The sequence below is a fragment of the Sinohyriopsis cumingii genome, chromosome 12, assembly GCF_028554795.1.
Source record: "Sinohyriopsis cumingii isolate HCF-2022 chromosome 12, ASM2855479v2, whole genome shotgun sequence".
NCBI lineage: Eukaryota > Metazoa > Mollusca > Bivalvia > Unionida > Unionidae > Sinohyriopsis > Sinohyriopsis cumingii.
This window is the reverse complement of record NC_142972.1, coordinates 128,057,622-128,068,470: the sequence shown is the minus strand read 5'-3', so window position 1 is coordinate 128,068,470 and position 10,849 is coordinate 128,057,622. Positions and strand designations below refer to the sequence as shown.

Here is a 10,849-nt window from a genome sequence, read left to right as displayed (position 1 = left end):
TTAACTGCACTGTATACTTTCTATTGTGCAATTTACAAACATATGGCCAAAATACATTTGTAATGACAAACCTGCAAATATAAACCTTTACCAAAGTTGTTGCAAGATGGGAAAAGATAAAGCAGACCTCCTGACCTTTTCTGACACTCATGGCAGGTGATACAACTGTCACCCTAATAAAAGTATATTTGATACTTCCATTGCTAAAAGTCAAACAGATCCAAGTTTTCAGAATTCCAAGATGGAAATGACAATGCAGGCAAAATAAATGTTTTGCTGTGTGCAACTGTTCCTGGAGAATGAGGGAGGAGTTTAAGTATGAGGGGTCCAAGTTTTTCCCAAGTGCGTGTGTTGCCCCAACCCCATAATTCATCTGGACCGCACAAAATGGCATTGTGCCCCCTCTGTAAACAGTCTTCCTTGGGGGTTGTACCATCTTAAACTTCTAGGGATTCAATACAATGCACAGGGTGATATTCATCACGTGTATTTTTGGCTTCAACTTTACACCATTTAAATGGACCAATAGAGTGTTAAATTAAATAAAATTGCCCTTTATCATTGAGATGGTGGGCTCAGAAGAGACTTCTACTGTGCTTAAAATGCCAGGACCAGCACTCAACTGATTATGATCATTTCTTCAACATTCTCAGAAGTATATTGCGTCTGAGAAATGACCCAAATACAAACCTCAGCCTGTTTTGCAACCTGACCAAAAATAAGCAGGACTAAACTAAACTGAAACAATAAGCAGGACTAAACTAAATTGAAACAAAAGAAAGTATATCACAATTAGTATCAGAATTCTGAAAAACAGGTTTCACCAGTTTCCATTAGGCATATTAAAATTGCCTAGCAAAACCACCAGGGTATGAAAAGAGCACTGTGACTGCATTTGAATACACACCCATTAGGTTTCACAAATGCATGTGCAGTGGTATCTGAAAAACAGCTAAATGCAAACAACACTGATGGCTATGCCGATATCAATAATCACCACATCAGACAAGTGATACTCCTGTATCACCTATGCAAAGCAAGCTAGAATAAAATCACAAACTGATGGGCAAAAAAAATAAGACTAAAAACAATGCATCTGCTTCCTTGGATTTTATTTTTTGCATTGTTGTAAAGAAAAGGTTTGTTTAAATTAACAGCAAATCTTGGACAATGTATTTCTATGTGGTCTTTTTAGGGTAAACTTGTCACCTATTTTATGGGTTTCAAGCCTGACAGTTCAATTTATCGACACTAAAATAGCATATATGAAATGAAAAGTTCATCAATCTGCCAAGGTTTAGACTTATATGTTACAATAAAGTATAAATTCAAAACTAACTGATGACAAACTATTGCCCCAATCAAGCCCCTTACTTAGAAAATACAATTTTCTTTTTACTCCAGCTTATTGCTCAACTGTGTCAGGGTCATGAGGCAATAGGGTCCATTCCGTTTCATTTGTCCCCCCTACCCCCCCATACTTTTTCAAACATTTCTTGTCAAGTCAAAGTCATATATTACTAGGAAAATATATAACTGAAATCCAGCAGTTTAATTGAAGAACAAAGCAGGGTTCATACTGAATTCTGAATGATAAATTCAAAGACTTTTCCCAAACTTTCAAAGACCACAAACATGGATTTCCAAGACCTATTCTCGCTAACATTTGTTATACAAGTTATGTTATTTTTATGAGAAAACAATGAATACAAAATACTACAATATTGTTTAATGATGAAATGAAACTGAACTGGTCATCAAAAGTAAGAAACAAGGAAAACTCGACTACATCTGAATCTAACAACCTTGGAGAATTTTATTTGTGATTATGGAAAGTAATTAAAATGTTTGGGTCTATTTCAATTTTCAAAGACTTTTAAAGACCTCAGGGTAATCTTCTCGATTTTCCCAAACTTTCAAGGCCTTGAAAATGCTAACACATTTTTCTCAAACTGTCAAAGACTGTATGAACCCTGCAAAGTCGTAAAAATACATATTGTGTTACAATACTACACTTTGGAGTTGTTGACTGTCAAAAATGTCAGACTTTGAGAGCAAGCTTTGTACTAAAAAATTTTTACAAACTCTTACCTACAATCTTGTTATAAGATCATACAACTCCAAATTCAAGTTACCCCTTTCAGCAAACAAAGCGACTTTTCAAAAGGAAAATCACAAGAACAAACTTAAGGCTCACAAGTTTGTTAAGATTGAGCTACACAAGCACAAAGATAAACAGCAGTACTGTGTATGACTAAAGAAAAATTAAAGTAAACAAACATCATTCATCTTGAGTGCACTTTCATTTCATGCACTGTTTCAATGCAATGGAAAAATTGTGAAATAATTACAGGATTGAAACAAAGTTGAAAAATGAATTTGAAATAATAATACTCTTGATAGCATTTGAACATCTCACAAGACTGATCTCATACAACAAATGATTTCATAAAGAAAAGCCAGCTAAATTTTCGCCTCCTGCATAGCATAATCATAAATAACAGAAGTACCGTTCAGTAATATAAAATTGCCAGAATTCTTCTAAAAGAATATTACATCACTTTGAAATTTACCATCTCTCAACAGCTCATCTTTGAGATAATAATAAATCTGTAAGATGTGGGACAGGTCATATGGGTAGAACATTAATTATACTAATATCATATCACCAGTGTCACCGTGTCTAAAGTTACGTGCTTCAAACTCGGCCTCAAAAATAACCAAAATTTGTTTCTACATACATGAATAAGCTGCCTTTATAATTTTTAAAACAGAGCATATATAGAATTATTCAGGCACAAGAGTGAGCATCAATCCAGACATTTTTAAACTAAAGATTGTAACACATAATATTAATACCATTGTATTGCACTATGTTACCACAACACTTGTGTTTGTTATACATTTTATTATTTATTTATCTTTTCTGTCATTTTTCTTGCTTGCAAGTTCAACATGACAACAATTTAACAAGTTTAGAAACACTGCATACCATTTGGTATGACTCCAAAAATCTGGATTGTCTCCGAGGTCTAATTACTGAATAATTTAAGATTAACATGAAAAATATTTGCATATGAAGTCAGACTGTACCATCAGTTTAACCGCTACTACCAACTGCATTTCATGAAAGGTCCTAAGCAGGAGTTCACACAAACCTAATAGTTCAAATCAAGGAAAATATTTCATGAATATATATTTTCATCCATCAAGATACTAGTCACAAACTATCTATATTACCCTTTTGTTTTGGTGAAACATTTTCTTTGGGTGAAAATATATAACAGTTCTAATTAAGGTAAAGCAAAACTTACAATTAACTTACTTAGCACCACCCTTCTTTTAATCAGTCTACAAAGCAAAAATACTATACTTAACTTTTTTATAATTGTTATCCAAATTTTTTTTAAGTTTGGAAATGCATGGAAGTTATATATTCAGTGGTAAACCTAGTAAAACTGTAAAAACAATAGGGACCCTGACTTGCTGTCACACCAGGTGCACACATATCAATGTCTATATTGTTTGTTCTGCTGATTATTCCTAACATACTGCACACCCCCAGATCTTCTGGCACATTATAACTTGGGTAAAATGCACAATGTAATCTGGAATTCACCGATCATACTTATTTGTTGAACACAGAAGTGATCTAAGATTCTATCTGTTACATCCTTCTTGAAAGCATTTAAAAAAAAAAAGAAAGAATCCAAACAATATAAGCCTAAATCAGAAATTTCAGTAAAGTGGAGTGTATGTGGCCATAGCAGGTGTTATGAGCAGGGTATAAACTTGTCAGCCTGGTGTTCCATACCCATGTCGTGTTCAAGTGTCCACAATGAAAATAAGTTAGACAAGGAATGACTTGCATTGATTGATCTTTAAAGCTATACACTACTGCCATTTATTAATTATAATTCTTGATCATTAAAGACAAAATGTGTACTTGGGATTAATCTAATTCATCAGTGACATTCTATATTAAACAAGAAGTATTTCTACCGAAATGTGCAGAGGAAAAATGTTTTTTTCCTTCAAAATGTCCCCCATCTTGTAGAAAAATTAATGCTCAAATGCTTTCATAATGGGCTAATCAGATTAGCTGTAGGTGGAACTAAGTTACAGGCTTGATGGAACTTTGATATCACAGAACTTTTATTGTTGAGAAGCAGGAAGTAAACTTTGCAGGAAAAAAAAAAGGAAGTTACCGAATGGCCGAGGTATGATGTATTTTCTTTTAACAAGTACATAAATGCAAGTCATGCTTTGCGTAGCTTTTTATATATTTTGGGAAATGTGCTTGAATATGATGGGTACAGAACACCATCCTGTCAGGTTTTCATGGCATTCTACAACCCCTACCTACATAGTACTTCCTCTACTCAAGTTTGTACTATTCCTGAAACTGTTCTTCTCAAACAATCAATTTTAAAATCAGTATATCTAAACTGCAAGTCATAATAACCAACTTCTTTTCAAAACATGGGTTTAATCCAACTATCTCGTTACAAATAATCAGCACAAACGGTTTATTTTTATGAAGTTTTATGACTGTCAGACCAGGACCTTTTATCCAGCACAAATCTAAACAAAGGTAAAACCTTCTGTAATAAAGTAAATGTCCTTCCTTAGGAGTTGGCAACATCCAACATATAGTCTGGCAATAATAGGACCAGTGTGTTCATTAAAAAAACAATGTCTCCAAGGTCCAGGTGGATATCCTGGGTAAGTTTTGCCTTTCTCAAGTCAATCAGTATCTCTAACTATGCACCTACATTATTAAATCTTGGCTAAGGTAAGTACTCTATTTTATAAAAAAAATCATCCAGGTTCTACAATACAGCTTCACTGAAGGGGAAGTTGAAAAAGGTTTTAAGAATATTGATAAAGACTTTTACAGGTGTTTAATGGCCATTATTCTTCATGTGACAAGTAGGAAGGTGCTTGAAATATTTAACAAATCGAATAATTTGTGGAGAACATTAAAACTGTGACCTAAACTACTATCATAACCAAGGTCATAAAACAGTTGTCACTGCAAATAAACAAGTTACAATAACCATATGCTCCAGACGGTCATTACAAAAAATACCTTACATTTACTATTTAGCAAGAACAAAGTTTGAAAACAGTTCTAAAATTGGGGAAAATATGTGGCTATGTGCAATGATACACTTTTGCAGAAGTACTTTTAAGTTTTCTTTGAGAATATAACATAGAAAGTAGTGACAATTGGTTTGAAGGCAACACAGAACTGTTAACTGTATTCATAGTTTTAACAAGAAAAATTAATATCAATGTTTGATATGGATTAAATAGTGAAAAATGGAGTTTTTTTCCTGCAGTCTTAAGCAAAAAACTCGTACAAATTGATGGTACGTGTGGGTAGTAACATTAATACTGAAGAGTATCTATGGTTGAAAACTTTATCATATCCCATACAAATAAAACAGTTCCTTATCTGAATTTGAGGGGCATTCAATTATGTGCAGGTGCATGTTTATCTCAGTGTAAACTGAATACTATGCTCAATTTTAACTCTCTCTAATCAATGATATTCATACACTTGGACAAACCCAAATTCAATACAGAAACCATTACTTTTCCAAACAAGGTCTGCTAAAGACTTTCAGAGAAATGAGCCACACTTACTAAAAACTGATTCAGGTGGCATATCTCTATTTAAATTACTGTACACAAATGTCAAAATATCAAAAGATTCTTCAAAAATTAATCAAAATCATAACCAAAAACTTTGGCTATTCCTTGAACAAGTGAATCACAGAATTGTCTTCTCAGTTAGTGGTACTTTTGCACAATATTCAGTGAAAACCATTCACTGCACTCATGGATAGATGTTCCTTCAATCATCATACTGTACTCTGACCATCTTGTCATTAGTTATAAAGTAATTTTGAATTCAGGAGCACCAAGTTCAACATTCTACGTCGACAGTCCAGGCTCTTGTATTGCATCTCTAGTACAAGAATTTGTTCAACTAAGACTGGTCTTCTTCCACAGGAGCAGATTTCTGTAATCAGACATAAAGACAATTAATAGCCAAATTTGTTACTATGAAACACCCCATTGAAATACCCTATAAACACCCAAAATTCTGTTCACAGTTAACTTTTTATCAAAAAGTCCCAGATTCTTGATGTTAGGCAGTGTATTCTTTTCTGGATTCTACTCTCTATACAATAAGATATGGATCACCACTTTTGTCCCTTGTGGAATAATCAGTCTGAAATGCAGTTTTGTACCTTTCCCAAAAGTTTTGCTTTTTCTATGATATATTCTTGCGGGATGCTTAGCTGCTTTGATGTACTGGTAAAAATGTAAATCATAATGCGCTCTGTATTATGGCAGGAATAATTAAAATTGGGAAGAGAGTTTTGTGGATTCAATGCTACTTTTCAGCACATAACAGTCTATACAAAGTGGCCAGTGTATCTGGTGGAGGAAGAACCAATGACCCATGGTAAGATCCTGTCAACCTTTCTCACATACTCAATTTAGCTGAGCAAATATTTGAATCCACTGAGGCAACATGTCAGTGACCTGTAAAAGTAAGCTCCTGAGATCACTCCAGCACATGCAATATCAAAATTAGGAAAAAAAATACTTTCAAGGTCACCATTATACAAAATACAGACTTTCCATAACTGTTGTGATTTAAAGGAAACATTCTAAATGTTCAGAGTTCTTTGAAACTGCTCATGACCTTGAACTGAAAAAATCGATGAACTTTCTTGGACTCATTATTTCCTAATACATCTCTTTAAATCAATAAATCAATGTCAAATCAGCACCATCTTTATTTAAGACCAACCTGAGATTGCAAATCTTTCTGTGAAGATCCAATGTTGAAATGCCATATGTTCTGAAGAAGCTACAAGATTTTCAAGAGGGCCATATTGTATACCAAGTAGACATTTTTTATTTTTAAGGACCAACTGGTTGTTGTTGTTGCTGTTGTGGGGTTTAACACCATTTTTCAGCACACGATAGGCTATACATGGCAGCCAGTATTAATGGTGGAGGAAGAACCCGGGAAATCCCCGGAAATAACCACCAACCCACGAGAAGCTACTGGCAAGCTTTCTCACATACCCACATTGGCTGAATCCGAGACTCAAACCCATGCAGACAGGTGAGATGGCAGTGATCGGTAACAGAAAGCGCTTCAGATCACTCGGCCACTCTGGGCCCCTAGCACCAACTGGATATTGCGCTAAATTTGTGTCTACTGTTATATGGCAATGATCCAGGTAGTTTAAAAATAGCGCTAACAAGTTTGTGGGAATGGCTGGGACAGCAGGCCATCACAGCACTCTTCCCATCTGTGACAGGGCTGCTAAAAAAAAAAGAAGAAAAAAAAAAAGGGAGGGGGGGAAGCTCTGAAATGGAGAATTTATGGCAGGCATTGATGTGTCTGAGAAGTACCTCTAAGACGTTTTTCATAAACCTTTGGGCAAACATATTCACAGAAATCAATGTCTAGATATTATGTTATTGAAGATTTAGCTTTAAAATATATCATGTTTACTTCCTTAATTATTGTCAGCATGCTATGGTTTCGTAATTTCATGGTGCTTTTAAAAAAATCTTACTGTACCTGTTCATATGTTATCTAATATTGTTGTAGGGTTAAAGGCCATTTTTCAGCCAGTATAAATGGTGGAGGAAGAACCCGAGAAAACCCCAGAAAGAACGACTCACGAGAAGCTACTGGCAGGCTTTCTCACATGCCCACATTGGCCGCTAATACTGTAAAGTGCTTAGAGCTTCTGAATATTCGTTGTTGTACTAAGTCCACATTATTATTTACTTTGTCCATTTCTGTTTGTGGCTATTTCTGTCTTGCATACTCATGATAAAACTCTTCTAAAGCTTCGCCTATTAACGTTAAATTTGCACTGAGTGTGAAGCTGGGATGAGTATGTTGGTGTACTGTATATATAAATAGAAGGCTCATCCCTTTTATAATTTTGAGAGAGAGAGAGAGAGAAAGAAAAATAGATTACAACATCCACATTCAATCCACAGCACTTTGAAATGACCCATATGATTTCATTACACAACAAACTACTTGCTTTATCCACTGCTCTAAAACTGCATTATTAAAACTCCCATTATTGATGAAAAGCATACTACTGTGTATTAAAACTATTTCATCCCATACGCAACACTAGTAGTCATTTATCATCACCTTAATTAATATGAAAGCATCAATTTCCACCCTCACACTGTAGATTATTTTGATTTATTACATGATCATATTAGTATAGTCAAATTCTATTTTAAGACGAGGAAACCCTTAAGTACATCGATGTGTGGCAGTCTATAAATGCAATATTCAGCTATCAGATTAAACACGAACTTAATTTTAAACTTTTTCTACATTTCAAATAAAACTAAAAATGAAAGCAAATTAAATTTTTGAAAATATATGCAGGAGAGCCCTTTTAATGCGACTGTGTAGTATAGTACAACTCCAGCCTGATGCATAGCAATGAGTGAGACATATAATCATACTCTGTTTCCTGGTGGCCTTTTTTCTCCTTTTGGTTCATAGTTGTAGTCTACCCAGCCTTGATTCCTTCTGCCACCTCTTGGTGCAAAACCCTGTGGTCGGCCTCCTGAAACATAATCCACAAACCTCTGCATCTTGAAAATAGCAAGATAAAGTTAACAGGAAAAATGAAAATATATTCTGATCACAACACAAGCACAGCAGATATGAAAGCCTGGAAAAATGAGTGACCCCCCTCCAATAAAACCCCACAACAGTAATTACCTCCATGAAGTTTAGAGTTGTCTCCAGCAGCCACTATAAACGATACAATTGGTTTGTTTTTGTGGGATTTAGTGCCATTAGTAGTACATGGTAGACTGACTATACATGACAACTTGTATATTTGGTGGAGGAATAACCTGGGAAGAACAAGATCCATGGGAAGCTACTGGCAAGCTTTCTCACATACCCACAGATGATTCAGGACATAAATCCATGTGGACAGACAAAAGCGATCTGTAAAGGTTAGCACCTTGGACCACTTGCCCATCTAAAGCCTCAAAACGATTATGCAGAAAATGGTGCCAATAAAGTTAACTTGACACTGTAATATTAACATGTTGCAGAGTAAATTCCCATGTTGATATGACTATTCATTATAATCATTTTTGCTAGCCAAGGTTCCAATATCTTAACCTTATCTACACTATGGCAGATCAAGCAGATATTTTAGTGCTTTATCCTAGAGACATGTATTGGATTTCAGGAGTTGCCTCTCTTAGTAAGTAATGCCAACTAACCAATAGAATGCAACAGCAGTGCGTTTTTATAGGCCAGAAATGGAGGAGGTAATTGACTTCAAAAGGATACTTTGCAAGTTTAACATTTGAAAGTATGACTAAGTATCAAAAGCCATTACAGGTGTATTTGCTTATTACCGTTTCCATTCAAGTTATGAGCTCCCCTTGTCTCAATCATATAGGAACAGTGTTCAAAGGGTTAGTGGCTTGCCACAGCATCCAATGAAATTCACAGACCTGAAGCAGGGATCGTCCTGGGCTTCGCCAATGTCGCAAATTGTGATTTTTTTTTCCTTATTGGCGACAAAAATATCCCATCTGGCGATTTGTTTGGTGACAGACTTTTTGGCTATTTAATTTGTACATACAATCATGGATTTGGACTGGATAAATTAAAAGGGAGAATGAAAGGAAGCCACAAACTTGACTAAGCAATGCACTGGAATCGATCTGTAACACAAACGATCCTTTGTTCGTATTGACAACCCCATCTTTACAGTGCATTGTTACATCATAATCTGCTTATGCTGACATCTGGGCTGAGTACTGTATGCTGTGTTACAGTCAATCATGTTACCGAACTATACCTACAACTGACCGACTTCTGAAGACGCCAATAGAACAGATACAATTAATTGAATGGCTAATCCTTGTTTTTTTTTTTTTTTACATATACCTATACAGTAGTTTTGTTGAACCTTCATAGAAAACTGATAACCTTTGAAGTACCGACTACTGAGCATAAATACAAAGCAAATGGAAAAAATCTCAATCACAATTATATCTGTCGCCAGTACAGCATTTTACTCATTGATCTTTTCCTATTGCCACCAGTCCGTGTTACGGCTGCAGAGACTTAAACTCCACAACAAGAAATAGCTAAAAAAAACCAAACAGTTTTGCATAATTAATAATAATTATTTATTTCTCAAAATACAGGAGTGAAAGAATCTCTAAATTGGGTGTGAATTTATGCTTATATATACGGTCCAATATTGCCAGGTGTTGACTCGTGTACGTTTCATTCGTGGGAATGGAGATCCTATTTTGCTTGTCGAGAAAATGTATACAGCATTCAGTGATTATTCTTGGGATTTAGGAAGCAATTCACTACAAGCTTTGTGAAGCTAGCCATAAGGGGGGGGGGGGGCTGCTGAGAGACTACTAGTGTCACCTGTCAGCACTGTAGACTGTGAACATGGATTCAGTAAGATGAACCTCATAAAAACTGACATCAGAAATAAACTCTGCATCTCATCTCTCGAGAATTTAATAAGAATCAGCATGTACAGATGTGAAAAATTAGACTTTGAAACTGCATTCAACAAGTGGGCAGCCATAAAATCGTGACGATCTTCATGTAACACTTGGTAACATTTTGTTAATGCTTGTTGTAATTAGAGTATTAACTAACCCATCTTTTGTAATTTTCATTGCCTGTTACATTAATAGACTAAATTAACACTTGAAAAAATGTACACTACTTGTTCTGGCGACACTTTTTGAAAATTGGGGACAGAATATTGAGGTT

At 35.1% G+C, this 10,849-nt stretch overlaps 1 protein-coding gene across 3 annotated transcripts in view; it reads right to left on the bottom strand.

The window, feature by feature from the left end:
- Positions 1 to 1,095: 1,095 nt before the first annotated feature.
- Positions 1,096 to 10,849, bottom strand: part of LOC149787435 (protein LSM14 homolog B-like) — a 61,576-nt gene continuing 51,822 nt past the window's right edge. For all 3 annotated transcript variants that reach the window (XM_089978050.1, XM_089978051.1, XM_089978052.1), the window contains 2 exons: positions 8,539 to 8,642; positions 1,096 to 6,031 (listed from right to left, as the gene is read on the bottom strand). In XM_089978050.1, coding sequence (XP_089834176.1) covers positions 5,999 to 6,031; positions 8,539 to 8,642 — 137 coding nt within the window. In that variant the 3' untranslated portion in view covers positions 1,096 to 5,998. The remainder of the gene's footprint in view (positions 6,032 to 8,538; positions 8,643 to 10,849) is intronic.